At 36.5% G+C, this 27,696-nt stretch overlaps 11 protein-coding genes across 11 annotated transcripts; 7 read left to right on the top strand and 4 right to left on the bottom strand. All coding sequences in view use genetic code 12, as the record gives it.

The window, feature by feature from the left end:
• Nucleotides 1-1,827: 1,827 nt before the first annotated feature.
• Nucleotides 1,828-3,984, top strand: DASC09_019890 (uncharacterized protein; the record flags this gene model as incomplete). Its single annotated transcript, XM_064995592.1, has 1 exon — nt 1,828-3,984. The coding sequence occupies one exon, from the start codon at nt 1,828-1,830 to the stop codon at nt 3,982-3,984; it is 2,157 nt and encodes a 718-aa protein (XP_064851664.1).
• Nucleotides 3,985-4,711: 727 nt separating this feature from the next.
• On the top strand, nt 4,712-5,020 carry DASC09_019880 (uncharacterized protein; the record flags this gene model as incomplete). The annotated part of the gene is made up of 1 exon (XM_064995591.1): nt 4,712-5,020. One exon carries the CDS (start codon nt 4,712-4,714, stop codon nt 5,018-5,020), a length of 309 nt encoding a protein of 102 aa, XP_064851663.1.
• A 1,684-nt stretch (nt 5,021-6,704) lies between these two features.
• Nucleotides 6,705-7,604, bottom strand: DASC09_019870 (uncharacterized protein; the record flags this gene model as incomplete). Its single annotated transcript, XM_064995590.1, has 1 exon — nt 6,705-7,604. One exon carries the CDS (start codon nt 7,602-7,604, stop codon nt 6,705-6,707), a length of 900 nt encoding a protein of 299 aa, XP_064851662.1.
• Nucleotides 7,605-8,746: 1,142 nt separating this feature from the next.
• Nucleotides 8,747-9,873, top strand: DASC09_019860 (uncharacterized protein; the record flags this gene model as incomplete). The annotated part of the gene is made up of 2 exons (XM_064995589.1): nt 8,747-9,428; nt 9,827-9,873. 2 exons carry the CDS (start codon nt 8,747-8,749, stop codon nt 9,871-9,873), a joined length of 729 nt encoding a protein of 242 aa, XP_064851661.1.
• Nucleotides 9,874-10,142: 269 nt separating this feature from the next.
• On the bottom strand, nt 10,143-12,149 carry DASC09_019850 (serine/threonine-protein kinase; the record flags this gene model as incomplete). Its single annotated transcript, XM_064995588.1, has 1 exon — nt 10,143-12,149. The coding sequence occupies one exon, from the start codon at nt 12,147-12,149 to the stop codon at nt 10,143-10,145; it is 2,007 nt and encodes a 668-aa protein (XP_064851660.1).
• Nucleotides 12,150-12,807: 658 nt separating this feature from the next.
• DASC09_019840 (uncharacterized protein) lies at nt 12,808-13,233 on the top strand (the record flags this gene model as incomplete). Its single annotated transcript, XM_064995587.1, has 1 exon — nt 12,808-13,233. The coding sequence occupies one exon, from the start codon at nt 12,808-12,810 to the stop codon at nt 13,231-13,233; it is 426 nt and encodes a 141-aa protein (XP_064851659.1).
• Nucleotides 13,234-14,589: 1,356 nt separating this feature from the next.
• Nucleotides 14,590-18,363, top strand: DASC09_019830 (GTPase-activating protein; the record flags this gene model as incomplete). The annotated part of the gene is made up of 1 exon (XM_064995586.1): nt 14,590-18,363. The coding sequence occupies one exon, from the start codon at nt 14,590-14,592 to the stop codon at nt 18,361-18,363; it is 3,774 nt and encodes a 1,257-aa protein (XP_064851658.1).
• A 532-nt stretch (nt 18,364-18,895) lies between these two features.
• On the bottom strand, nt 18,896-19,372 carry FMC1 (Fmc1p; the record flags this gene model as incomplete). Its single annotated transcript, XM_064995585.1, has 1 exon — nt 18,896-19,372. One exon carries the CDS (start codon nt 19,370-19,372, stop codon nt 18,896-18,898), a length of 477 nt encoding a protein of 158 aa, XP_064851657.1.
• Nucleotides 19,373-20,010: 638 nt separating this feature from the next.
• Nucleotides 20,011-21,798, bottom strand: SHQ1 (Hsp90 cochaperone SHQ1; the record flags this gene model as incomplete). Its single annotated transcript, XM_064995584.1, has 1 exon — nt 20,011-21,798. The coding sequence occupies one exon, from the start codon at nt 21,796-21,798 to the stop codon at nt 20,011-20,013; it is 1,788 nt and encodes a 595-aa protein (XP_064851656.1).
• A 303-nt stretch (nt 21,799-22,101) lies between these two features.
• PRE6 (proteasome core particle subunit alpha 4) lies at nt 22,102-23,212 on the top strand (the record flags this gene model as incomplete). Its single annotated transcript, XM_064995583.1, has 3 exons — nt 22,102-22,136; nt 22,248-22,267; nt 22,515-23,212. 3 exons carry the CDS (start codon nt 22,102-22,104, stop codon nt 23,210-23,212), a joined length of 753 nt encoding a protein of 250 aa, XP_064851655.1.
• Nucleotides 23,213-23,621: 409 nt separating this feature from the next.
• On the top strand, nt 23,622-27,638 carry DASC09_019790 (uncharacterized protein; the record flags this gene model as incomplete). Its single annotated transcript, XM_064995582.1, has 1 exon — nt 23,622-27,638. The coding sequence occupies one exon, from the start codon at nt 23,622-23,624 to the stop codon at nt 27,636-27,638; it is 4,017 nt and encodes a 1,338-aa protein (XP_064851654.1).
• Between the last annotated feature and the right edge of the window lie 58 nt (nt 27,639-27,696).

The raw sequence follows: 27,696 nt of genomic DNA, 5'->3' as shown, positions 1-27,696 counted from the left end.
TGTATAAACCCTTGCACCAGAAGGTACCAAACCGATTAGATGACGACCAAAAAGGGTTCTTGCACGGTAGGTAGGCAGAAAGGTGGGGGAGTCTCCACCAGGTGATGTTCATTTATTTATTTATTTATTTATTTATTTATTTATTTATTTATTTATTTATTTATTTATTTATTTATTTATTTATTTATTTATTTATTTATTTATTTATTTATTTATTTATTTATTTATTTATTTATTTATTTATTTATTTATTTATTTATTTATTTATTTATTTATTTATTTATTTATTTATTTATTTATTTATTTGTTTGTTTGTTTGTTTGTTTGTTTGTTTGTTAATTTGTTGATTTATACTGGTGGAGAATAAGTAATTAGGCTAATAAGAAATGCCAAGCGTCAGAATATTCCGATATATAGAGTTTGGGTGCTGCTAACTGGCATTAGCGACGGCGAGAGAGAGAGAGAGAAAAAAAAAAAAAGAGAGAGATAGAGAGCGGCGGGGGGTGCGTGGGCTGCACCTGGTGTGCACGTATTGCGTTGGTGGGCGTCCCTTCCCTTTCCTTTCCCACACTAATGGCAATGATAATCCGAGCAGCAGCCAACTGCCCATGAGATCTCTATCTGTGAGCGGGTGCATGGATGACGTCCTGGTCTGCTCGTATTCGCCAGTTTTTTAAATGATATCATTGGGACACATCGCAAGAGTCACAGTCCAGTAGGTCACCACAAATAGTGCTAGCAGATCGCGGGTTAAAGGATAGCAGCCGCTGTTCAGGCCTACCAACCATATGTATATATGTGAATGACAAAAAGGAAGCGATGAAAAAAAAAAAAAGTCATTAATTAAAAAAATGAGCGCTTTGCACCGAAAAATAGTGCTGGTGTGTTTTGAAGAAACAACTAGTATCAAATAACAATGCACCACATGCAAATAATAAATGCACTTGGAAGGAGCCAAAGGTTCTAAACCAATTTCCCATCACTGAAGTGTGGCTGAGTGTCCCCCGCTTGTTATTTAAGGACCAGGGTCTTCATCATCTATGAATATATTCACTGTTGTAGCGGTTCTTTTTTTGTTTTTGTTTTTGTTTTGTAATTAGTGGCCGATTACAACAATCTTGTGAACGATATTGCCCATTGTAAATTGCTGATAGATAGATCGCCACACGTGGTGCAATTTATATGGTGAGCGGGTTCCAATTCCTCAAATTCGTTGACAACAGTGGTCAACAGCCGTGGCCTAGATCTTCCGATGGTCAGATAATAAGGTAACCCAATATAAGCTTAGCAGTGGTAATGCAATGCAAAACTTTTATCCCAAGCAGCCCAAGAAAAAAAAAAAGAAAAACCTTACGATGTCCTTTTGTTTTGGACATTGTTTGGACGTTGGATGGCTACAACATAAGCAGCCTTCTGTGAGCTACCTAAAGATGGGTGTACGATTTTCCTCTTAGTACATGATCGGGGAGTTTTTTGGTTGGAAAAAACCCTTGAGAACAATCGCGGCATCCAAATCTTAAATCGGTTAAGGTTTGGCAATTGTTATGATGTTCAGGTTGTTTCTTTTTTCTGGCCAGTGTTAACGTTCTTTTTTGCCGACTCAACAATTTACACTTTAAATACATACTGGGGTTACCACAAGCATCATCATCACATAAATTATATATATATATATAAATATATATAGATAGAGCTTGATCCGCCCCTATATCCCCCACTCTATTTCCTCTTTTTTTTTCTCTTCTCTTTTCGTTCTTCCTTTTTTTTTTTTTTTCCTTTTTCCTTTTTTTTTTTTTGTCGTCTTCTTCCCTTACCTTACCTCCTCAAATGGTGCCCAAAAATCCATCACCAAATGACTCCATCACAACTACCACCACCACTGGAGATCATGACTTGATAAAGACAGGAAACTATGATATGAAGGCCAGGGTGGTTGCCGAAAAACTAAAAGGAAAAAAAGACCTCGAAGTCATCGAATGGGCAAAAAACACTCTCAACTTCTACATTCAATATCGCAGAAACATTTATCGATGGAAAAAAAACCCAATCATTTTGAAATTGGCCAAGCAATACGCAGGATTAATCGTTGATGCCGACGTTCCTGACAGAATTAAAAACAGTTACCGGGTTCTCAACTCAAAATTCGAGCAGTTGTACGAGTTCTTGGTCACGTACATCGGAATCGCTTTGAAATATGAAATCCCCATCACCGACTCATTCATCAAAACCAAATTCTATCAACTTTGTCCCTCATTTGATTTGTCACCCACAGAAGCCGAGGGATTCGTCAATAGTGCTTGCGATAGACTCAAAAAACTTTATAAGACTTCCATCAAGAATCTCGAGGTAAAATACATGAAAAGTGCCACAAAGCAAGTGTATATTAACGATCGGAAACATCTCAAAAACATCTTTGATCTGAATGATCCCAAAAATATCTATTTCGTCAATGTACACTTGATGCAATACCAATTATTGGACCGTGAACGAGCTGAAAAATATGGAATTGATAATGAAGATTGTGATGATATCAAAGAACATGAAAAACGAGAAGCAGATCAGGATCAAAAAGTACGGCAACAGCATGATGACCAATATGACGATGAAGCGGGTCAAGAACAAAGTGAAGAAGAAGATGATGATGAAGAAGAAAATGGTGGCGGCGAAAATGATATCCGCGATAATTTCTCACCCACCGATGATTCAATCCCCTTTTTGTTAAACAAATTGTTAACCATGGTTTGTTGTGCAACCATTGACGGCACTCGAAAATGTCGAGCATCCTTCATTAGCCTGACACCAAACCCGTCAAAATTAAATGCGTTAAACAAACATTGCAATTATTATAATACCTCTACTGGCTGGACCTCCAAAGAGTTTTTCACATCATATTTACAAGTTCTCAGCCAGGATATTCAATCACACCAAGGAGCCACTGAAGATCATCAAGTGTTGGTTTTATGTGAAAGCAGCATCCATCACAATGTTCCAGATTATTTAATTCCCCACAACATCAAATTGGTCTGTATCAGTCAAGACATTTTCCAAAATTTGCAAAAGTTCGATCGGGTGTCTCAAAATATTAAACGAAACCACCAGAAAAAATTATTAGAAAATCTTCGCAATTCTCTCAGTATCATTTCCTCAACAAGTGTATCGAATATCCAAGTCAATAAAATCCGATTTATTTTCAAGTCTCTTAAAACCCCAATTATTGAATCTATGAACATTTTGAATGATGCCTGGCTTGATTTGTCACCAACGGTGTTCCAAGAAACAAAACACAATTACGAACTTGCCTATAATACCTCAAGTTATCAAAATACCCACAATCCCCCACATATTGAACCACAAGAAAATTATACAGAAATCACGCAGCATTTGGAAGCGATAAACAAGTCGCACATGGTGCACAATTCAATGTTCCATATAATTCAAAATATCATTAACATTGATAGACCCGATATTGTTCTTTCTAAAACCTTGGACATTGGTCGATTGCAAGACTTGCCTTTATCAGAAGATTTAATTTACAGGAAAACTCAAAAAAAATTGAATCACAAATCACTTGCTAGTAGTACTAAGGCAACTCCCGATGCAACCGCGGTTTCCACCAGATCACCGTCAGTGACTGCTGCTGGCGGATTGAACATTGGTAACAAGTCCAATGTTCTTTCTATTCATTCGATTTTAAATTATGGTAAAGAAGGCTTTCCTTCGCTGGCTGATGGGAAAAAGGTGGATAACACGGACTTTCCTAATTTCAACCACAACAAACGGCCGGCAGTAGAACCACAATTTTCATCCGTTAAAAAGCCTAGAACTGCCCAGGTCACCTCTGATGATAGATTGAATGATTTTAAGAATGCAGTGGTCAATCTTCATGTTCAATTCGTGCAAAACCCTGTTGGTCCTTTCAAAAATGAAGAAATCTACAAAGAGATGACGTTTGAACAGATTTTCAACAGGACAATAGATCAATAGATCATCTAAAAAAAAAAAATTTGTTTCAAGACTTGTATCATTAGCCCCTGCTTTTTGGTTTTAATTTTTTTCATATTCTCTTTTCCTTCAGCATACATTTAGATATATAATTTCCTAATCAGCATCGAATATATTCTTATAGAAATGTTATCGTATCACATGCAGATCGATCGCAAGGGTGTGTGATTGCCTCATCTCTTCGCCCCCTAAAAAATAGTATATAAAAGGGAGGAAATTCTGCGTTTTTCTTCTTTCTTTGTTAGGGTATTTTGCCTTTCAAATATTTTGCAAACAGCCAGTGTTTTACAAAGATGATCTGTAATATTGCTTTATCGAGGATTTGATGTGAGTTTTGATGGTTTGCTCTGGTGTGCGTTCCCAGCTACGATTAGAATCAAAGTCAGTCCAGGATTTAGTTGGGTTATTATGATGTAGGTTCCAAGTCATGAGGATTATTAATGTGTTTATAATATATTAAAATGAAAAATAATTGGTTTATTTGGTGATGCTTTCCATTGTTTTTTTTTTTTTTTTTTTTTATTTGGTTTCCCTGATAGAGATTACAATGCGGTGACGCTGAGGGTGAATTTGTGGTGCGATGATAATGTATTGTGTGATGATAATGTATCTGTATGGATCTTTTTTTTTGTTGTTGTTGTTGTTGTCTAATATGGGTTCAGCAGAAGCATTTAAATGCTTCATATGAGCTTATTGGTCTAAATAGCTAATGACGAGGTCAAATGGTACCAAGCAAAACGGTTCTGACGATTCTCATGCCACTGTTCTCCAAGGTGCCGTTGTCTCATGTTATGAAATTGGTTGTTTCTTTGGTGCTTTGTTTGCTATGCTTAGAGGTGAAAAATACGGAAGAAAGCCTATGATTATTATTGGTGCTTTCATCATCATTATTGGTACTGTCATTTCTGTCACTACTTTCAGAGATTCCTGGGGTACTGGTCAATTCGTTATTGGTAGAGTTACTACCGGTATTGGTAATGGTATGAACACTGCTACCATTCCTGTCTGGCACATTTAGAAACAAAGCTATGTTGGGAATGTGCTGCATTGCCATTAATTCTAACTTGCCAGACCTTATGTTAAAGAAGGCATAACTCGTCGTCTTCGAAACCTTTTTTTTTTTTTTTTTTTGGTTAGTAGGTAGAGGTTTTGGTTTAGGATTTTGTATTTCAGAGAGCAGAAAGACATATACGCTCCAACTTGCCCTATGATGAAATAAACAAATAATAGCATGATCTAATCTATTCCAATTAAATTCTTTTTTGTTGCCAATATGAGGGGTTCAACCTCCTTAGCTTTGATGGTTTGCATATAATTACAATATCCAGAGTCCAAAAAGTATGATGAGATATTCATTGGGTTTTCCAAATGTATCTATTGTGGTCTTATATGCCAGAGTTTTTCCCCATTGTGTACCACATTTTCCTTTCTCATGCCAGTTGTTCCAAGTTTCAATAGAAATGAATGAATAAGTCAATGGTTCAAGAATAGTTTATCACATTCCAATACTATCGATTTTGCCCCATGATTCGCTACATGCCAAGTTCTTGTTTTGTAAATAATGCAACTAGCCCAATGTTTGAGTAAATTTTATCGAATGAAATTCATGAAGATATGGTGCAATAGTCCAGTCCAGTCCAGTTTTATTGTTATTTCTATGACCAAAAATGCCCTGACAGTTGCAAAAAGTAATATGCAATCTCAAAGGTTTCAGGAACTCTAAATATTGCCTTTTATGTGTAATTGATCTGGTGGGTAACTAATATTTAGGAGTATATGGGATAATACTTTGACTTTGGTTTTTTTTCTTTTTTTTTTTTTAGTGTTGTGGTATTTAATACTTATGATAATGATGGGTATTATATATGATAGATCTCTGTTTGAATAAACTTGAGAAATCCGGAAGTTGAATTTATGAGGTCCGGTTTCAATTTCCCGAGTCACATTACTACTATTGAATGAAGCATGGGGTCCATATGATATTACTCCATGTACGTGAAAAATTATTATGTTTAGGAATTACATTGTGTTATGGGAATAATGAATTCAACGGTTAGGATATTTTGAAGTTAAGTATGTGTTGCGTTGCGGGTTAATGAGTGCGGATGATTAGAATGGGTTACAAGCTGCTTGTGATTTTGCGTCGAAGAGTACTGGCGACTGAAGATGGGTTAACAGCTTGGTGATTGTCAGTTTATCCGTATATACTGATGTTTGAGCGAAACATTGATGGTCAGGGATTGCCGGATTTGTGGAAAGTTTGGGTTTTTAGTTTATTGAATTATTAGTCGATGGAAAAGCTATCTTGCGAATACTAGTGATAGCAGTGAGGAAGAAATATTCATTCTGTTTAATTGAATGGGTTTATTTGGGTCGTTGTACTAAATGTGGGATTCTTGGGGCTCTGAATAATCCGTGTGGGGTGTGGGGGAGCGAAGAAATCTAACAGTGCGGGAACCTGGGGGATTTTACACCAATGTTTTACTAACTTTTAACGTATTTTTGCAACAATTCAGTTATTATGTGCTGATAAGCTACCACGTTTATTACACTACTATGTTTGTACTATCAATCTATAAGTTACTAGCTCTCCTGGTGATTTGTGTTTTTTTTTTCCTTTCAACTTAAATTTGTAAGAAGACAGAGAAAATTCATCAAGATTTATACTATAAATTATTATTGATACCATCACCATTTGTTTTCTAAAAAGATTTCTTCGCCTGGTTGAAAGCACCCATTTGATAATAATATTTAGGAGAAGGCATAAAAGTCGATGGAGCAGATTTAGTTTCTGGCTTCGGCACGGTGCTGAATAAAGAAGTAGGCTTTAAAGCGGTAGCTGGGTTATCTGAGCGACTATTATCTATAACGCTTTTTTTATTGAACATAGATGATCCAGCGGGTTTCAAGATATTCAAAGGTTGTTGTTTATCATTGGCAGCGGTGGTGGCGGTCTTAGAAGAAGAGGAAGAAGAAGACGGCGCTGGGTTTTTGTTGGTCAATGGGTTTTCAACATCTTTCTTCCCATTTATCACACTGATGTTAATTGGGGCAGGGTTGATATTTCTAAACAATACTACTAAACCAAAGATTATATTGTACCCAAACAAGATATCTAACCCGAGGAGACTGTAGTAGATCACGATATTGGACTTCATCAACCCTTCAAACATCGGGATATGAGAAACAGTGTTGGTGACTAGTCTGAATCCTGCCCAAAAGAAGATATTATAAAAAATTTTTCTGGCTTCTAATTCCTTATTGAGCCCTCCATCTGGTGTTGTTTCTGTGGTGGTGGTTTGTGATGATGGGACAGTAACATCATGTTTGAAAGACGTTGTTTCAGAAACCACGGAGAAATCCAAAGGGTATTGATTCAATGTCGATGATCGGCTATTAAATAATGAAAACCCAGTATTGTTATTATTGTTATTGCTGTTACTCGATTTGGGTATCTGCTCCAGAGTCTTGGGTTGATGTGAGAAGATCTTATTGTTATTGTGATTATTTCGGTTGTTGCTTGAAGGTTTAGCGTCGGAAAAGATATTGCCCTGGGACGCAATTTCCTGCCATTGGTCAAAACTCTTTGATGTTTGGGACATTATCAATAACTAGGGATGAAATGATAATAATGGTAATATATAATAATAGTGCTGCTATGTACTCTACTCTAGCTTATTATTGTATCCTATCCTCAAGAAAAAAAAAAAAAATATCTGTGAGAGAGGAAAAACCTACCCGACTGGGTGGGGGTCGTTGAGCAGGGTAATATGCAATCATCAGAGTGATTCCCACATTTAATCCACCTTTCAAGTGTGGCAACGGGGGGTCAGTATATGATAAGATATTTGAGTAGATAGATGAAGCATTAAAAGAGATCACTAGAGACAATTTTGAATAAAAGAGATACTCTAATTTCATCCACTTTTCATTGTGCACTCCTCCTGTAAATAGGGGGTATTATACCCTGTTGTTATTCAAACGGGTTCTCTTATATATATATATATTTGGTAATAATCATCTTTCATGAGGATTTTCTTTGTCATGAAAACTTAATGATTATTATTAATAGATGGTTATGGAAATTAACAACCAAGGTTCCGCAGTATAAAAAACGCAGTAATATGGTAGTATATTGCTCTACTCACCCCCCTCCGCAGAAATATATTACAACATGCATATGGTAGATTTATTTCTATGGGAAGCAGATTTAGAAGCACCCAACAAACCGTATGAGTATTGTGAGTGAATATTTTTTTCCTTTATCTCTCCTCTTTACGTTTCTCGTGTCTATGGTGGTGTGTAGGGGTGGCGTAGATTATTATTATTATTATTTTTACCATCAGGATTTTCGGCGTACCCATCGATGAGTACTGAATTATGGTGATCTTCTGCAATGCTAAGGCACCAAATTAGCAATTTAGTAACATACTTATGAAGATTTAGTTGATTGGTTTTACGGCGTTCTCAGTACATATGCGCCAATGTTATTTTTCCAACATTCCACAAGAAATTGAAAAGGATAATGGTAGCATTGCTGTGGCACATATATATATATATTGTTATCATCGTGGCTTGGGACAGATTCTATTTGTTTGTTGTATTTTATTGATAAGATTTATAAGTATTAATCTATTTTATTCCTCTTCTCATATTCATACAATTATTCATATAATAGTGATTTTCTACCTTAAGATTATTAATTAATTTTTTTATTTTTTGAGGAATCATATTTTTCATCAAGATGCAATTAAATCAAATAGCAGTTTTGGCATTGTCGGTTGCTCCAATTATCGCTTCAGGTGTCGCTAGGCCTGGGGCAATTCCTGCCAGTGATGAAGATGATACCGATGACAAGACCCAAGTGACCACCACCAGTAGTTCGACTTCCAAAAAATCCCTGTCCCATGCCACTTCCACTACCTCCAATAGAAATATCTTGATCACTGCCATTTCTACAGACTCCGTCGATGATAGTGATGATAGTGATGATAGCGATGATGATGATGACTCTTCTTCTTCCTCTTCTTCTTCCTCCTCCTCCTCCTCTATGGCTAGTGGTTGGAGAATCATTTCTACCAGCTCAAATAGCTCGGCTAAACATTCCCATACCAGCTCTGAGCAGACCACCCTCAGTACCCAAACTTACCAAAATTCCAGCTCATCATCATCATTTTCCAGTACCACCTTCATTAGCACCACTAGTCTGAACTCCACCGCAACCACTACTAAAAAGAAGAAGAAGAAGGACACCTCTTCTGAAGATAAAAAGAAGAAGAAGAGTTCTAGTAGTGCCACCGTCAAGAGTGAAGCTGGTGCCGCTCAATTGAAGTTGAATGTTCCATTTTATGGTAATCTCAACCGTGATAACAGTGGGATGATTCAAGGAATTGCCATTGGTGGTTTTGCAGTAGTCGCTGCCATTGGTATGTTGTGAAAGTTCTTTTCATTTAAAACAAAATAATTTTTCGTCTATTCACAATAAAACCAGTTTGATACTGATGTCGTGAATCACATTTCAATTCTCAAATATTGTATTATTACTGTCCTCTTTTATCATTATTATCATTATTATTATCATTATTATCATTATTTCTTTTTTGCTTCTTGCCATTTTTATGATTCATTTATTAGCTTCTGCTGTGCTTTTAATTCTTATGTTTTTTCCTACAATGTTTGACTTTTCTTTTCATACAAAATGCTTCAGCAAATGGATATTCCAAAAAGCTATCTAATAATCAATGTTCTAGATACTTTTGAAAAATTTGTGACCTAAGTAAGGTATTCCTTGAAGTAATGATTAATCTTTACTATTCATTACAAGCCTTGAACAGCCATTATTACAAAATACAAACAAATGAAAATCAGTAAACAGTTTCATGCATGGATGATGGTATGTGAAGATATCTAACTCTATTATTGTACAAAAAAAAGTAATCCCAGACAAGCGAACAAAGATTCTGAGAGAGAGAGAGAGAGAGAGAGAGAGAAACAAAAAAAAAAAAAACTGAGAGAAATTTTGCAGATGCTAAAAAGAAAACAGTAACAAGCGTAAATAAAATAATTTTTCTTTAAAAAAAAAAAGAACAATCCAAAACAAAACTAAAAAAAAAAAAAAAACATGCCTAGAGATTCATCAATCAATTACCAGCATTCAATTTACTTTCACCAACATAAGTCCATCCTTCGAATTGCTTTTGCATTGATCTGGTCAAATGATCATTGACCACCGAATCGGCGGGAATTTCGCTGGTGAATTCACTGTCGAAATTCTTGGTATCAAATGCCCCTGATACCGGTGGTTTAAAAGGTGGCACATATCCTCTATTGTTCAATTTCACCCAATCAACGTCTTTGAAAAATGGATGCTGTTTGATTTCATCGGACCCCTTGACACCCAATCTCTTGTCTGGATTACGATCGAGCAATTTCACAAGTAAATCTTTAGCTTGCAAATCAAACATCTCTGGAAATTTGAGAGTATCACCCAAAATCTTTTTGTACATTCTTGGGATGTTCTCGTCGTAAAATGGTGGTAATCCCGTCAACATTTCATAAAGCAAAATCCCCAAAGTCCACCAATCCACGGATCTAGTGTAACCCTGACCCAAAAGTAGTTCTGGCGCTAAATATTCGGGAGTCCCACAGAAGGTGTCAGTTCTGTCGGTCAATTTCATATCCATTTTACACAATCCAAAATCACAAAGAGCAATGTGACCTTGATAATCTAACAAAATGTTTTCTGGTTTCAAGTCTCGGTAAATGACATCCAAGCTATGAAGATGCTCGATGGCTGACAACAATTCACAAATATAAAATCTCGAACGATCCAAAGAAAACCGTCCTTCTCTTTGCAAATGGTGGAACAATTCACCACCATTGATGAAATCCAACACAAAATAGAGTTTATCAGGGGACTGGAAGCAAAATTTGACTGAAACAATAAAAGGGTTGTTGACTTCGACCAATACGTTTCTTTCGGCTAACGTATGGGTAACTTCCAATTTTGCCACAATATGAGCTTTTCTAATACTCTTCAAGGCATACACACGCTGAGTATCCTTTTTGCGAACCTGCATCACCTTACCAAACGAACCTTTACCAATGACTTTCAACAAATCAAAATCATCAATGGTCAAAGATTTGTTACTTTTATTTGGTCTAAATTCAATGGTCAAATTCAACGCCCCGCCAATAGTTGTGGTAGATCCTGTATCTGAAGGCAAAGTCAAATTCAACCATTCATGATCCAAGATTCTTTCCTTGCTGGTATAATTTAAGTTCAATGGAATCTTAATCGACCCAATAAGAATATCCTGTGAAGGTGCTTTTGGGTTGAGAAGATACGTCGATTTCTTTGGGATTAAAATGTTTGGGATCTTGACAAAGATTTGAATTATCAATAAGCCGTTTCCATTGACATCGAATGATGACACATTATTGAAATCTGGGTTGGCAATTAGCCCGCTGGATGGTTGTACCAAAGAAACGTTCTTGTCAAACTCGACGGTGATATAAACCAAAGGATTTCTAACCCCTGACTGATCATCAGAAGAATTTGGAACCGAAACAATTGCCGGTAAGCACTGGGTACCCAATTCTCCTGATAATAGATCGACTTGGGCATCTTCCACCGATTGCTTGATGTTTCTGGCCAATAATTCTTTATCACAATCATCAGCACAACTGGCAATTTTTTGTAAAATAAAGTCATTTAAGATCAATTCAAATGGTAATTTGAAATCCTTACCAGAATATAATTTGACAGTTAAACATCCAGGTCTCACTGTAGTGGCGATGTCATTTACCAATGACGCAGCAGCAGCGGCAGCGGCAGCCGCTGCGGCGGCAGTTGAGTCGCTTTTTGATGATGCTTCACCATGATGTTCGGAGATGGTGCTGTTGTTAGCAGTATTGACATCGTCACCGGAGGTGCTTTTGTTAGGACCATTACCGGTGATTGTATTACTATGCTGGTCGTTTAAGGACAAATTGTTGACGGCGTCGGTGAGGTTGGCTGAGCTGTTAAGTGAGTTTTTACTGTTTGATGATATCACTGGAGACAACGATTCGGTAGGATTGGCCAAATTTTCTTTGGAACCATCCTTCTTCATGTGGTCTTTGATCTTCTTTTTCCATGAAAGCATTTTGTGATGTTGACTATTTCAATAACAATGTTGTTCTATCAAGACAAAAAAAAAAGGTCTTGGAGACTGATCTCAAGCAGGGGTGATCGATGAGGTGGTAAGAAAAACTGGGAGGGTCCTTTTGTCAAAGCAATAACGCAAACAATATGGTATGAATGATGCTTGTGAAATTTCCGGAAGGAGAATGTGATATGGCTGTATGATATTGTATTTTAAATATGGATGGGAATTGGTTGAAGAAACAAGTGAAAGCAAACCCTTACAGGACAAGGATGTTTTTTTTTTTGCGAAGACTGTGCTCACCCGTTATCCCAAAGGATTCCTCCAAGGATTTTTTTTTTTTTTCCGTTTGCCAGAAAACATGAAATTGCTACGCGGCGCCGTCCAACAGTCGCCAGCGACAGGTTGCCCTTATGCACATATCTGTGTACATATGCAGAAACCACACCCAGCAGACGGGTCCTGGCCGTTATCCCCCACCCTAAGGTTTTTATTTGTAATAATATCAGTTGCCGTGTGAATTTGTTTAATTAATTATTATTTGACACATCCGCTGTTGGTGGTTTTTTTTTCTTGTTGTTTTTGTTGTTTTTGTTGTTTTTGCATTGTTCTACAAGAATTATATGCATATCTTCTTTCCAGATATAGAGATCACACTATGACAGCAAACCAGTACCAACTACAAGACTTGACTGGACCCTCAATTCAAAGGACCTCCACCGATACACCCTTGAATTCAAATTACGATGATGATGATGTTGTTGATAGCGATATCGAAGCCCAAAACAGCTATAAATACACCAGCCAACTCTCATTATCCAGAAGAGTATCAACTTATTTTTTACGGAGATTGAATTGGAAGCTCATAATTGCAGTAATCGTATTGTTGGTGGTAGCGGGAAATGTGATTATTGGCCTAAGGAACCATAGGATGAACTCGGATAATGATGAGTCAGTATTGAGCATCAAGGACTATTTCAAGCACTTTAAAGATAACGCAGAGAGTTCCAGAGAGCGTTTAGCCGAGTATGTGCCCAGTTATTTGAAGATTGGTGGAGAATACGAGGGACCACCATCTGATTGAAACCCCATGTGAGAGGCAGCGAATAAATGAGGCATTGGTGAAAATGAACCGCATTCATGGCTGCAATTGTGTATAAATACACTGTTGAAAATTATGATGTTTTAGATACTTTATAAAAAAGTGTGTTATTTTTAATAAACTTCAGAGAAACAGAGAGTGGTAGATGCTGGAAGCACAAATACAATATCAGGCCAATAAGAATGACGAAAATGTTTCCCCAATCTCAGCCACTTGATCATTTTGGAATGTGAATAGTTTTTTAAATGATCTTGCACGAATCACTCAAATTATGAATGGAAATCTGCTACGCATTCAATTCCTCTGCTCTCTAAGTTATAGCCTGATATTATATATTATAGCAAACTACTGTTGGTAATAAAAGCTTTCAGTGTGGCTTTCTTCTCGTTCTCTTAGAAATTTTCATTCACAATAATCAAATATCATTTAGAGCTCTTTGCCAATCGTAAAGAAACCTGTTTGTAACTGTGCTGTTGAAACTACTCATAAATATAACCAGTAAAACTAATCATAATGATATAAATGTTAGGCAATTGTTCAGGCAAGGAGGAAGCCCGTAGCAGCTTTTCTTCAAAGAATTTACAAAAAAAGCCTCTTTGTATGTCCGCTTTTGACAGTTTAATAAACGACGCATTCGAAAAGAAGATGCAAAGAACCTCCAAATCGATCAAAACCAACCGAAAATAAGCAGACAAAGATTCGGGGAACAATATTTGAGTAACTAGTACCTAATTACCTGGAGATTGATAGACGATCCACTAGCCACAAGCACTGAAGACTGTGAGGTTATGTGCCGTGTCGATTGTATCATAGGTTTCGTGTCAAAAAAAATAAAGAAAACACACACAAATCACCCTAAACCATCTACCAAAGTGGTCGTTATCTTTATCTTCTTCTACTGTGTTTTTCTCAGCCTAATACCAATCCTCTTGATCAGGATTTTTAATCTTTTTTGTTTTGTTTTGTTTTCACTGGGCTGGTCTTCTAGCGTCTATAATACCGGACGGAAATCACAGCGTTGATTTACCACGGTTTTTTTTTTTTCATCGATTTGAACAAAAAAAAAAAAGGGAAACATCTAAATATAGATATCTAGAAAAGAAGACGAGAGTTGTTATTTCAAAGCAACTCAAATAGAACAAGAACGTTTCTATACGACTCCCTCAGTTGGCGAACCCAAATCTTGTTTTGTTATTGAAGTGCGCAAAAAGTTATCAGGTTAGCAAAAATAAATCAATACAAAGAACGAAAGAAAAGGCCAAATATTCAAAGGCACAACACCAGGAAAACTCCAAGATTGTGGCCTGCTCATTTATATAATCATCCTCGGTTATCAAAATGAACGATCCAACAAGACTACAGCATTTTTCACAAGTGTTTGGTTCGGACATAAAAAACCACGACTATTCACATCAAAATAACTTGATACTTAATGGTAACAGTTCCCTGAGGAAACCTAGTACCGATTTCAAAACTCATCATACCAACTCTAGAACAAGAGCTCCAAGCTATTCACATCCAAGCCCCAAAAGAACTAATAATGATACTACTGCTAGTCCCCCAAGAATGAGCTCTCCTCATAAGGTGGTGTACCAATCTTCGCGAATTTCTATGATCAACAATTCTGGAAAGCTTAACGAACCGCAAGCACACTCTCATCAACACCCTCCAGTACCATTCCTACAACAGCAACAACATCGTCTGAAGCTGCAGAATTGGTTAGACTTTATACCTCCGTTACCGGGTGATGACATTTCTTCAGAAAACCTTTCATCCACTGACAAAAGGAAATCAAAGCCCGCTCCTTCATTAATAGAGTTTCAAAAACAGGGGTTGGGACTTCCGAGTCATTACAAACAGATTGTTACACAATCAGGGACAGATTTACCAGCTGACAATGAAACTTATAACGGGGGATTACTACCGGCTCAACAAGTTTCTAACAGTGACCCTTCATTGATAACTTCCAACAGAAAACCACGAAAGACCTGTGCCAAATGCTCTAATCCAATTGCTGGCCAGTTTGTTAGAGCTATGGGCATGACTTACCACATTGACTGTTTCAGATGTACCGAGTGTAATCAGCCATGTTCATCGAAATTTTTCCCCTCAGAACAAGTCATAAATGGTGAGAAGATCCAGGTACCATTATGTGAATATGATTATTTCAAGAATTTAGACTTGATTTGTTACAATTGTAACCAAGCTTTAAGGGGTTCTTACATTACGGCCATTGGCCATAAATACCATTTGGAACATTTCACATGTGTCATTTGTAGTAAAGTGTTTGAGACTGACGAAAGTTTTTATGAACATGATAAGGGGATCTACTGTCATTATCATTATTCAAAGTTATTTGCTAAACACTGTGAAAGTTGCAATACTCCAATTCTTAAACAATTTATTGAAGTTTTCAAAGGTGGTAGATACCAACAATGGCATCCAGAATGTTTCATGTGCTATAGATTTTGGAATGTTTTGATAACTGTTGATTGTTTGAATCCTTCGCAGATCGAAATCGATAACTTCAGTATTGATCTATCATTGATATCAAAAATATGGTCTACATTATCCACTTATGAAGAGGATGTTGCGTCGTATATCATTGCAATGTTGGAATTTGGAATTAATGGTAATCAAGCAGGAGGTTTGAATATTGCTGCTAAGCTAGTATTGAAAGCAGAGTGCTTGTTTAAGGCGTTTGATGCGATCAATGATTTGCAAATTGAAGACGTATTGCAAAAAGTTAGAGATGAAGAACATAACAAAATTACTAGTATCGATGGTGAACAGAATTATGTCCCGTTGAAAACAAAATATGTTGCACTACAAAACAAACCTAGAAATTTCTCTGCAAAATTGATGTCATATTTGGCATTCCTTAAGAAAAACTCTGCCAATAGTGGAGGAGGATTTGACAGTAGTGGAGTAGGGGTTTCGAAAAGATTGATCTCAATAATAACTGGGCTCGCTAATTATTTGAAATTAATCGTTACATGTGGATTAACTAACGTTTTAGAATACAACAGAATTGTCCATAGTCAAGTTGCCACGGACAGATTTTTGAAAGAAATCAGTAATCATTCCAATATCACCAACAAAACTGATGCGTTCCAAACTATTTCGCCACTTGTTCCGGTCAGCTCAACCGACTCATGTTTCCATTGTATGGAAACAATTGAAGAACAATGTGTGAGGTTCAACAAAGCAAATAGTATGAGATGGCATCTCAATTGTCTAAAATGTGGTAATTGTAGGGAGCTAATTAGTGAACGGAATCTACAAAATGCGGCGTTCAGTGTGAATAGCAATCGGGTATTGTGTGCTTCTTGTACCGGCTATTTAAATGATCCAAGTTGTCAATATGGGTTTGAATATGTCAGTAAATTGATGCAAATCGTGTATATCAGTGAAATCGCGTTGGTCCGAGTAAAATATGTCATTGAGAAAAACTCTCAAAATGATAGAAATATTGAAAAACGCCCTAATGATACTATCAACTCTGAAATTGTCACTAATATCAAACGAATGAAATCTTCTCGTCAACAGGAACAGCAGCACAATAAATCAGCGGCTGGTGTTTTCAGAAAATCTACAATTCTCAATGCCCCATTGCCTAACACTGCAGGCATGGCAAATCAAGATGATATCACTGATAATAAGAAATCTTTGCATTTATACGACAATTCAAAACTTGAAATTCAGGAAGATGATGGTCCTGATACGTCTGCTTCTGCTACAGTGGTCACTAATCTTTTGAGAGGCGGTAGATTGGCTCTCGATGATATCCACAGAATTGTATCGGCCGAAGAGACTAGACAATTACTTCCAAATGCTTTCAAACATGCCAGAAATTTACCGCTTAACAAAGAGGATAATGCCGTCACCAAATATATTGGCAAAACCACCGGTGGTAATAGCAAGGTAGCTGGTTCCAAGCAAGCAAGTGCCCCAAGAATCGGCAAGTATTACTCTGAGTTGTCTACTGAGGAGCATTTCATCATTCGACATATTTCGATTATTGCGTTAATGAAGGTGGTTTCCGCAACCTTTACTGTGGAAAAGTTATTAGAATTGATCCCTACTAGAAAGCAACAAACTTTCTGGACAAGAATTAAAGGATCTGGTAAAAAGTCAAATTATAAAGGTCCAAAAGTTTTTGGGGCCCCTCTAGAAGAGCTCACCGAGAAGTATGGTACTGATAGTGAAAAAGCTGTTGGGCCGAAAGTGGTTACAATTCCCGCGTTTATTGAGGATTGTTTGGCTGCTTTACGCCAAAAAGACATGTCCGTGGAAGGTATTTTCCGTAAAAATGGTAATATAAGACGATTGAGAGAATTGACTGAGGCCATCAATGAACACCCAGAAAAATTGCCAGACTTTGACAATGAAACTCAAATTCAATTATCTGCCCTAATGAAAAAATTCCTTAGAGAAATGCCTGATCCATTATTTACATTCAAACTCTATGAATTATGGATTGAATCACAAAAGTATGATGATACGATTTTAAGAAAACGGATTTTAAAGTTGGTCATTTCAATATTACCTAAATGCAATAGAGATCTACTTGAAGTTTTGTTTTCCTTCTTCAATTGGGTGGCTTCTTTTTCTTATATTGATGAGAATACTGGATCAAAGATGAATTCTCACAACTTGGCCACCGTTTTGGCGCCAAACGTCTTGTACAAGAAACCAACTAATGAACCAGCCACCACTGCGGGCCAAAGTGGTGCAAGTATTTTACGAGCTAATACCGAGGCTGGTGATGGGTACTTGTTGTCGATTGAAGTTCTTAATGTCTTGATTGATAACCATGCGGAATTTGCCACCGTTCCAAGCGACATCATGGAGGCTTATAATACTTTACTTAAGGAAGACCCGACCGTCGGTGCGTCCGGTGACAACAATGGTAAAGGTGCTTTGACTTCGAAGGAAATTATCACCAAAATTGAAACTATGCTTGAGGCACACCCAGATATCTTGAAAAATGACAGTGATGCTGTTCCAGATGAAATGGAGGAAGCTGATTCTACAGTCACCCCTACGGTCATCCAAAATATGAATCAACTCGAGGTTGGTAAGAACGCTGTGATTGATGCTCACGATTAGATTATTCGTGCTAATCTACACTGCTTTATATAGTTTTTGTTTTTTTACTTCTTCATTAATTTTTTTCAATTTTTTTCTGTCTTTTTTTTTTTCGTTTGTTTTACTGGGTTACTTCTTTTTTTAAGGGAAAGAAAACTTGATCAATTAGAGATACAGTTGATTGTCTTCTCTTGAGTTTTTGTTTTGCTTTTCACTGAGGCTATTTGGTGGTGTAAAACATTACAAATTTTGGAACTAGTGATTGGAAAAGCAACAAATAGAATAAGAAAACGAGAAAAAAAAAAAAGGAAGACCATTTTATTATGATTTGCTTCTTCTGCTTATTATTATTTCTTTTTCACCACTTTTTCGTTAGTTAGTTAATTTTTTTTGAAAGGTTTTAAATCTAATATTGATTTCATACATCCATTTTATTTTTCTAGAGTTTAAGAATGCGTAATACTTTACGGTTTTGGCACTGTAATGTTCAATACTGGGTGGAATTATAATTAAGTAAAAATATTATTTACAAGGGTATCCTATCCATCCATATCTAATTATAAGCATCTGGAACGTCCAAACCAACCCTTCTAGCAGTCTTCTTGACTTTTTCTTCTTGAGACATAGTCATTCCAGGGTTATATCTTTGCACTAATTCTTCATAAGTTCTTTGGGATTTAAGAAATGTTTCGGTGATGTAAGTTAGCTGAATGGCGCTTTGTTCTTCAAGGTCTTTCAAATGAAGTATCGAGCGTAGGTTATTGTCCGCGAACCCTAAAGAATTGATAAACTTCCCCTTGAGTTTTTCTTTGAGTTGTTGTTGTTCAATAGTATCTTTGCGGATCTTCATGATTTGATCGATTTCTTCTGGTCTCTTACCATCACGAATCAAGTTTATTCTTTGGTATTTTAAAAGAGCATCATGTTTCTTTGATTCATCAGCCTTATGCAATTCGTAAATCCTTTTGTTTTGACGCAAAAGCTCACGATAAAGACGACGGTAGTTTGATCTGAGAGTAGCACTAGACATTTTTATAAAAATATATGACAGGGACAAAAAAAAAGAATAACAGGAAAAGAGATGGAGAAAGAATGGGAATCTGGGGTTCGGTCAAAATATTCAAGGGTAATATTGTAGAGGTTGGTTTTTGAATTTTTCACTTTATGGTGATGTGCCACGGGCTGCGTAACTGCGATCACGTGGAGAATAATAAATGTGGTTCGCAAAGCTGGTGTATCCATCGTCTATGTTGATAAAGTTCCGGGGTTTTTGTCTGTTTTTTTTATTTATTTTTATTTTCTGCTTTGTGTTTAAATTTGGATATTCGTACATTAATATCTCATGTTCAATAGTCAAGCTATTGGGGAATCGTTTGAAAGTTGGAAAAAAAAAAAGAAATAAATTTCCAACTCCGATATGATACACCAGTTCATGATTAAGAAAGTGTTGTTATAAAGACGTAGCAAGGACAAGCAGGATTACTCATTACGCTTGTATCTATGGTAAGATAATGCTCCTGTAAATAATATATTGAAAATCCAGCGCTTTTGTAAAGCATATCGTCGTGGGGAGATAAAATACATTGAGGGTAGCTACAGAAAGGGCTAAGGTTTCAATCAAAGAAAATAATTCAATCCAATTTAAAACAAGAAAACGTATAACTGTTTTTATCCCTGGTTTTGTGAATCCCTATATAATTCTTCTGCGATGATTTCCAATTGTTCCAAATCGGTGGTTTCAAGCAACTCAATATCTTCTTGATCTTCTTCAGCTTTCTTATCTGTACTCACTTCCTCATCAAAATCTTCCCCCATATTCAATTTTTCAAAAACAATATCTGATTTCTTCAAGTCTTTGGTGATTCCATGGAAAACATGGCTCAATCTTCTAATGATGTTATTGTTCACAAGATCTGTGTCCACTTTAACGATCAAGAAATCTAACAAATCATTAAACCAAATGATATTGTAGACGTAGTAATTGGAATGTTTACGGAACAATTCCCTGGTGATCAATAAGCTTTCAATAATTTTTTTCAACCCAAATCGCAAAGAGAAATAAGTATCCTCAAGAACTTTCGTTATCAAGTTGTAGTTTCTGAAAAGAGGATATATCAAAGATCTTTTAACCAAAATAATGAGCAAATCTTTCAATTTGCTGAGTGAAAGAGAAGAACCCGATACTTGGGTTGCTGGGGTGGTATAATTGGTGGTGGAAATCTCCTTCATTAATCCCTCTTGTGGTTCAGAATGAATCTTGATATTTGGTACTTCAACTACTTTCTCTTCATTTTCATCAGAAATAAATTCATTGTCCAAGTATGAAAATTGTGGAACAATTTTACCGATTAACCAAGCAGAATCGACATTATCCTCTCCGCAATTTATCCGTGAATTCAAATTGGATGCAAAAAGTATAGCAACAATCGCGTAATATATCGAATCAAGGTCTTTGATTTCATAGGTGCTCTTGCTCTTTGGCAAATCAATCATCAACTGTTTCAACTCCTTGGAGTATTGAACATCAGGTAAAGACGATTTATCCATCGCTTGTTTTTGATGTTTCAACCATTTTGTCTTTATTGGGCTTTTCCATTCAATTGAATTGTTCAACATTTCATAGTCGTAGTCGTTGTCTTGGGCCCCATACTTTTCCAATAGATAATTAGCAACGTAAAAATCTTCATTAAATGAGTAATTTTCCTTGACTCTTCTTTCCACGATACGTTCATTAGCAGTTAATGTTCCAGGATTGGACAATTCATTAATGTCATTCGATCCGTTAATCACGGAATTCTCAATGACTGTATTGTATGAATCGTTGAAACCATAATGAATGTTTGGGTTGGTTATTTCTTGTTTATTGAAATCTTGTTTGAATTGCCAGTTGAACTCTTTCCCGGTCAAGTTTTCAAAATTCTCTATATGTTGTTTAATATCGTTGGTGGTTAACTTTGGGTTGTTGATATCGATTTCTTCAATCAATTTGGTCTGCTGCTGGGCCGATGGTTGTTTGTCATTAGAGTCTGACGACAGTGTTGTCGTTTGGACTTCTTTCATTTCAATATCATCTTCATTTGTCGTTACAGTTGGTAGTTTAACCTCGATGGCATTGGACATCAATTTATGAACGAATTCCAAGTCAGTGAAGAATTCTCCTTTAGTCTTTTTAGGTAACGATATCACCAAATTCTCGGTATCCATGTCATATCTGGTTTGTCTTCTTTTGATAATCTCTTCTCCAGTTTGTAAGTCGAATTCCGGTAAATCATCTTCATTCAATAATTCCTGGCTGAATCTTAGTCTGAGATAATACGGTGTGAGATGAAAGATAAATAGTTGGCCATCAATAGTCAACAGAAGAGACTTATTATTATTGAATTTCAAGTTTGGGATTTTTATTTTCACAACCAAGAACTCATCATCTTGTGATGCTTCAAAGAATGGAGTAATCATGATTATTATTTGTAGAATATACTAACTATTCTGATATATGAAATTGGATTAATTTAAAGAAAAAAAAAAAAAAAAGAAAAAGAAAGGCCATAAGATATAATAAAAAAAAAAATAATTAAAGATCCGCCCTCATGGTACTCACAAAGAAGAAAAAAAAACTGCCAGACGATTTACCCTCCTGTCAGCTGCCTCCGACTTGAAAAACAGCCCTCCAAAAATCCCAATAGTGGAATTTTGCCTCCAAGAGACGGTGTAAGCATTATTATCAACAAATAACTACGCCATATTTCCCGATTTATAAAAATGAGTGGTTACGATCGTGCTTTGTCTATCTTCAGGTATGTTCTGTCGTGTCAATGGAATCTGATTGCCTATTGGGCAATTATAGTATAAGAAAAGCATGTTTGTGCGACATATTTATTGCCACTTACTAACATCTACTCATATAGTCCTGATGGACATGTTTTCCGTACGTTATTATTCTTCCAATTATACCTTTTTCATACTTCCTTTTTGATTTTTCTTAGTTCTCTGGAAGAACTTTGTTTGAATTTATGGTGTGAATCAATTATTACCTTGATAAACCAAATTGCATATTCCATGTTTGATTAATTCTCTGGTTATTCAACCGCGATGCGACCAACCACGATTATATTTGAACTCTTTTTTTAGTCTTTAGCTTTTTCAATTAGGACACTACTAACATCCATTTATAGAGGTTGAATACGCTTCCGAAGCGGTTAAGAGAGGTACCTGTTCTGTTGGTGTCAAAGGTAAAGGTTGTGTGGTATTAGGGTGTGAAAGAAGAAGTACTTTGAAATTACAAGACCCAAGAACCACCCCATCTAAGATTTGCAAAATTGATGACCACGTCTTGTTATCCTTTGCGGGCTTAAACGCTGACTCTAGAATTTTGATAGATAAGGCCAGAGTGGAAGCTCAATCACATAAATTGAACTTGGAAGATTCCGTGAGCATAGATTACATCACCAGATACATTGCTGGTGTCCAACAGAAATACACTCAATCTGGTGGTGTTAGACCATTTGGTCTTTCTACCTTGATTGCTGGTTTTGATACAAATGATACCGTGCCAAAGTTGTATCAAACCGAACCAAGTGGGGTGTTTAGTAGCTGGAAGGCCAATTCCATAGGTAAGAACTCTAAGACAGTTCGTGAATTTTTAGAAAAGAATTACGTTGAAAACATGACTGAAGAAGAAACCATCACTTTGGCTGTTAAATCATTATTGGAAGTTGTGCAAACCGGGGCCAAGAACATTGAAATCAGTGTCATGACCCCAACTAGCATCAAAAGAATGACAAATGAAGAAATCAAGGTGTATGTCGATAAGATTGAAGAGGAGAAGAAAATTGAAGCTGAAAAGAAGAAGCCAAAGAGCAGACAAGCTTGAATGCATTTATTCAGTAGTCTAAATCATGAATTTCTTTTCTTTCTTTCTTACTTTCTCTCTTTCTCTCTTTTATTATCCCGCAAACACACCCTCCTTATCTTTATGTCTATTTATCTATATATCTATCTTCTTTCCCTATTATTAATGAATGGTTTTTAATATTTGTTATCGTGTCATGTTGGAATTTGTGGCTAGAACGCCCCTGCGTATTAGAGACCGGGCACCGGGTTACACCTTTGCTGTCCTTTGGGTGTTTTAGATGAAGATTTCATGCATTGATCTCTAATAGTTTGTTCTCTTTCTTTTTTTTTTATCTTTTGGCCTGTCCTTTTTTTTTTTTTTCCTCGGCTATCTTTCATATTGTTATTAGCCACCATATCTATATTACACTCTCTTACCAGTTAGATCGATGTTGGACAAGTTCAGATCTAGGGATAAACAGTCGTTCTCTGAGCAGGAGCTTGCCTACTTAAGGTCTCAACAGAGCTCTCAGATGGGCGGTGGAGGGATGCCACCACAAGGGTACGGAAGAAACTCGTTCCTTCAAAACAACAGAACCTCTTTCGCTGCTTCCGAATCTTCTCAAGGAATACCTTACAGAACTAACTATAACATGCTTCCCCCAAGTTCTTCAGGCGATTCTTCGGCCGATTCATCCCATATGAATGAACCAAATTACAATAGTCCGATCAACTCGAATTTCAACGAATCTTCGGTGTCGTTATCTACTTTCAATATGCCTTCATTGGATTCCACTTCCATTAATGACCCAAGAAACTCTATATATAGAGGTGCGGGGGGTTCTATCGCCGGCGGGTCGGTGTTAGACGATATGAGATCGATGTATTTACCAAACGGTGAAGAAGAAGAATATGAACCAGGCACCCCTACCAGTGGTGATTTGAATGCTGTCCATTTTAGAGATTTAGCTTGGCAGAACGTCATTACCAAAGTGGCAAAATCAATCGTGATCTTGAAATTCACCAAGGTTCATAATTATGATACCGAACAAACCGGTATTTTCAAAACTTTGGGTTTCATTGTCGATGATACAAGTGGGTTGATCTTGACATGTAAAAAAATCATCGGTAACGGTCCGATCCAAATCATCGCCATTTTCAATAACTTTGAAGAAGTGTTGGTTAAGCCTTTATATATTGATCCTACCCATGATTTCATGATTTTGAAGTTTGACGTTTCCAAAATTAAGTTTTTAAAGATTCAAGGGCTAGAATTATCTCCAAATTTGGTGAAGCTCGGTTGTGAATTCAAAATTTTCTCGTTGAACAACAATTTGAATGATTACGATCATGAGGAAAACAATTTAATCGTCCTCAACGGTTTCATCTCTCGATTGGATTGTAATGCACCAATTTATGGTTCTGGTCAATTCTTGTCATACAACGATTTCAACACCGAATACATGCAAGCCTTGACATATAATGCGTTCAAGAATGATGCCAAGGACAAAAAAGATCAGTTCTTCTTGACTTGTGGGTCCCCAGTTATTGATATCAACGGGTTTGTTATTGCGTTGGAAACCGCTAGTTTTATCAATAACAATGATACGTCTACCTCCACTAACTTCTTATTACCATTATACAGAGCCCAAACCATCCTTCAAGATATCCAGCAACATATGGAGACTGGATCATTATTCAAACAAGTGCCAGTAAAGACCTATGAAGAAGAGGACAATTTCTACGATCCAAACAATCCATCACCAGACGATCTTAATCATAACTTGGCCAAACAACAAGGCGCTCAACAATCCAAACCGTTGAACTACCAAAGCAGAATCAACATCAATCGTGGTACCATCCAAGTTCAATGGGTGTTGAAGACATTCAATGAATGTAGAAAATTGGGTTTACAAACCTTGATTGAAAGTATCGCTAGGGAAAAATTCCCGGATATTAATGGTCTTTTGGTCGCCAAGGTTGTTCTACCTTATGGGCCAGCCCATAGCAAGGTCAAGGAAGGTGATATTTTGATTTCTGTCAACAATTTTGATATTTGTTCGTTGATTCAATTAGAAGAAATTTTGGATAATTCCATCGATATGACCATCAGCTTGGTGTTACAAAGAAATGGGGAAAATATTAAAATAAACTTAGATGTCCAAGATTTATTTTCCATTACCAGTTTGAAGTTTGTTCAATGTTGCGGGGCAACTTTTAATGACATTAGTTATAACTTGGCAAGATTTTTCGTATTACCATTGCAAGGGGTGTTTTTGAACCATTCTTATGGGGCGTTCACCGATATTGGTGATGATAATGTCATCGTTGATAATATTGATGGCTTTGGGATTTTCAACCTTAATGATTTGGTCAATGTTATTAGAAGAATTCCAGATTACAAGAAAGTTCCTGTATCGTATAGATGTATCAAGAATTTGAACGAACAAATCACCAAGATCATAACCATCGATAAGCATTGGTTTAAGGCCCTTAAGATTTTCCAATTCAATTATAAAACTGGGTTATGGGATTATCAAGATATTGGACAAACTAATTATTTACCTTCGATTCCTATTAAACCAAAAGTGGTGAGATATAATCAATCCGAGCTTGCCTCTGAATTAGGTCATTTGAGAAACAATTCGGAAATTTTGAACGTTTTAAGAAGTTTCGTAAAGATCGAGGTTAATTTCCCATATAGTGTCGATTCTTTCCCAAATACTATTAAGAGATGTTACGGGTTGATCATTGACAATTTCAACGGTTATGTATTGGTCTCAAGATATTATATTCCTCATGACTTGTGTGATGTCACGGTCATTTTCAACGAGTCAGCATATTTGCCAGCAGAAGTGGTGTTTATGCATCCATTCCAAAACTATGTGATTTTGAAATACGATCCATCTTTGGTTGATTTCGACCCACAATTCCAATCCCAAACTCCAAACTTCAACACCAACAACGTTGTGTACTTAAGAAAGCACCAAAAGGTTTTGTTTGTTGGGTTTGACAACAATTTCAAGCTCACAGTGGCGGAAACCTCGATCAAAGATATCAAATCATCAAACAACATCCAAGTCAATCCATATAATCCATTTTACAAATGTTGCAACTTGGAATTATTGAAAGTGGACAACCAATACGTTCAAAACAAATGTAATTTTGGGGTGTTGTGTGACCCAAGTTCTGGTAAAATTTTGGGGTTGTGGTTAAGATTCAGTGTGTTTAGCAGTAATCAAAATGTTTCTTTGGCCAATACTGAAAGACCGACCATTAAATTTTCTGTGGATCATGAAGCCAGTAAAAGAGGGAAAAAAGCTAACCAACCGGTTGATTATTCGTACAGTATGGGGGTTGATGTGTTACACATTATCAATATTATTTTACACTTCCAAGCGGTGAATAAACCACCTAAGGTCAGAATTTTGGAGACCGAATTCAACAATATCTCCGTGTTGAAGGCAAGAATTAAGGGGTTATCCGATGAAAGAATCGATTTTATTGAAATGAAGTCCCACGGTTACAGCTCTAGTAAGCATCAAGATCATAAAGCGACGAAATTGAACTTTTTGGAAGTTTCGAAAATGATTTGCTCAGACTATAGTATCCCACCAAAGATCGATACCGCTACCGGCAATGTGGTCGAAGGGGCTAATACTGACGAAGGTGGATCTATTGTCGATAGTAGACAATTGATGAATTACAATACCAACCAAGACTTGATGAGTTTACAACCAGGGGATATCTTGTTATCGGTCAACGAAAATTTGGTCAATCGTATTGCCGATTTGGATTTGATGTACTATTCCAAATATTTGAATTTTAAAGTTGTTAGAAAAGAAAGAGAATTGAATTTCAAAGTCAAGACCCAAGAAGTGACCAATACTAACCATGTGTTGATTTGGTCAGGGTTAGTACTCCATAAGCCACATTTGGGAGTAAAACAATTGATCCATTGCTCAATGAATGGGGTTTCCAACAATACTTCTGTAGGAGCCACTACCACAAAAGCTTTGACATTGGCAGGGGGTTCCGGTCCTAATAATGCATTGACTGATAATAATAAGCATTTGCATCCTGGTTTGCCAAGTGGGATTTTTATTAGTGATGTGAACCCTGGTTCGCCGGCTGAATTGTTTGGATTTGAGCCTAATCATTTCATCACTCATGTCAACGATATTCACACCCCAGACTTGGATACTTTCAAGAAGGTCATTGCCAAGATCAGTATTATCCAACATAAGTCCACTAATTTGATGATGACCTCAGCGTTGAAGATTAGAGTGGTGAATATGACCAACTTCCCTTGCATCTTGCCAGTCCAACCAAACTATTACTACAACCCAACCATCGAGTTCAAAAAGGATACCGGTAGTTATCAATGGGTTGAACATAATTACTTGGATGAAAAGTTGTTCAAGTTTGATCGTAATAGATATGAAGATTTCTATTCTAGAATGTGAAAATATTTTTAACTTATACCAATTTCTTTTGTTCATTTTGTTTATTTTATTTTTTCCC

This window comes from Saccharomycopsis crataegensis (genome assembly GCF_037102585.1).
Source record: "Saccharomycopsis crataegensis DNA, jcf7180000000074, whole genome shotgun sequence".
Taxonomy (NCBI): Eukaryota; Fungi; Ascomycota; class Saccharomycetes; order Ascoideales; family Saccharomycopsidaceae; genus Saccharomycopsis; species Saccharomycopsis crataegensis.
The sequence above is the reverse complement of the archived record's forward strand: the minus strand, read 5'-3'. Positions and strand labels throughout refer to the sequence as shown.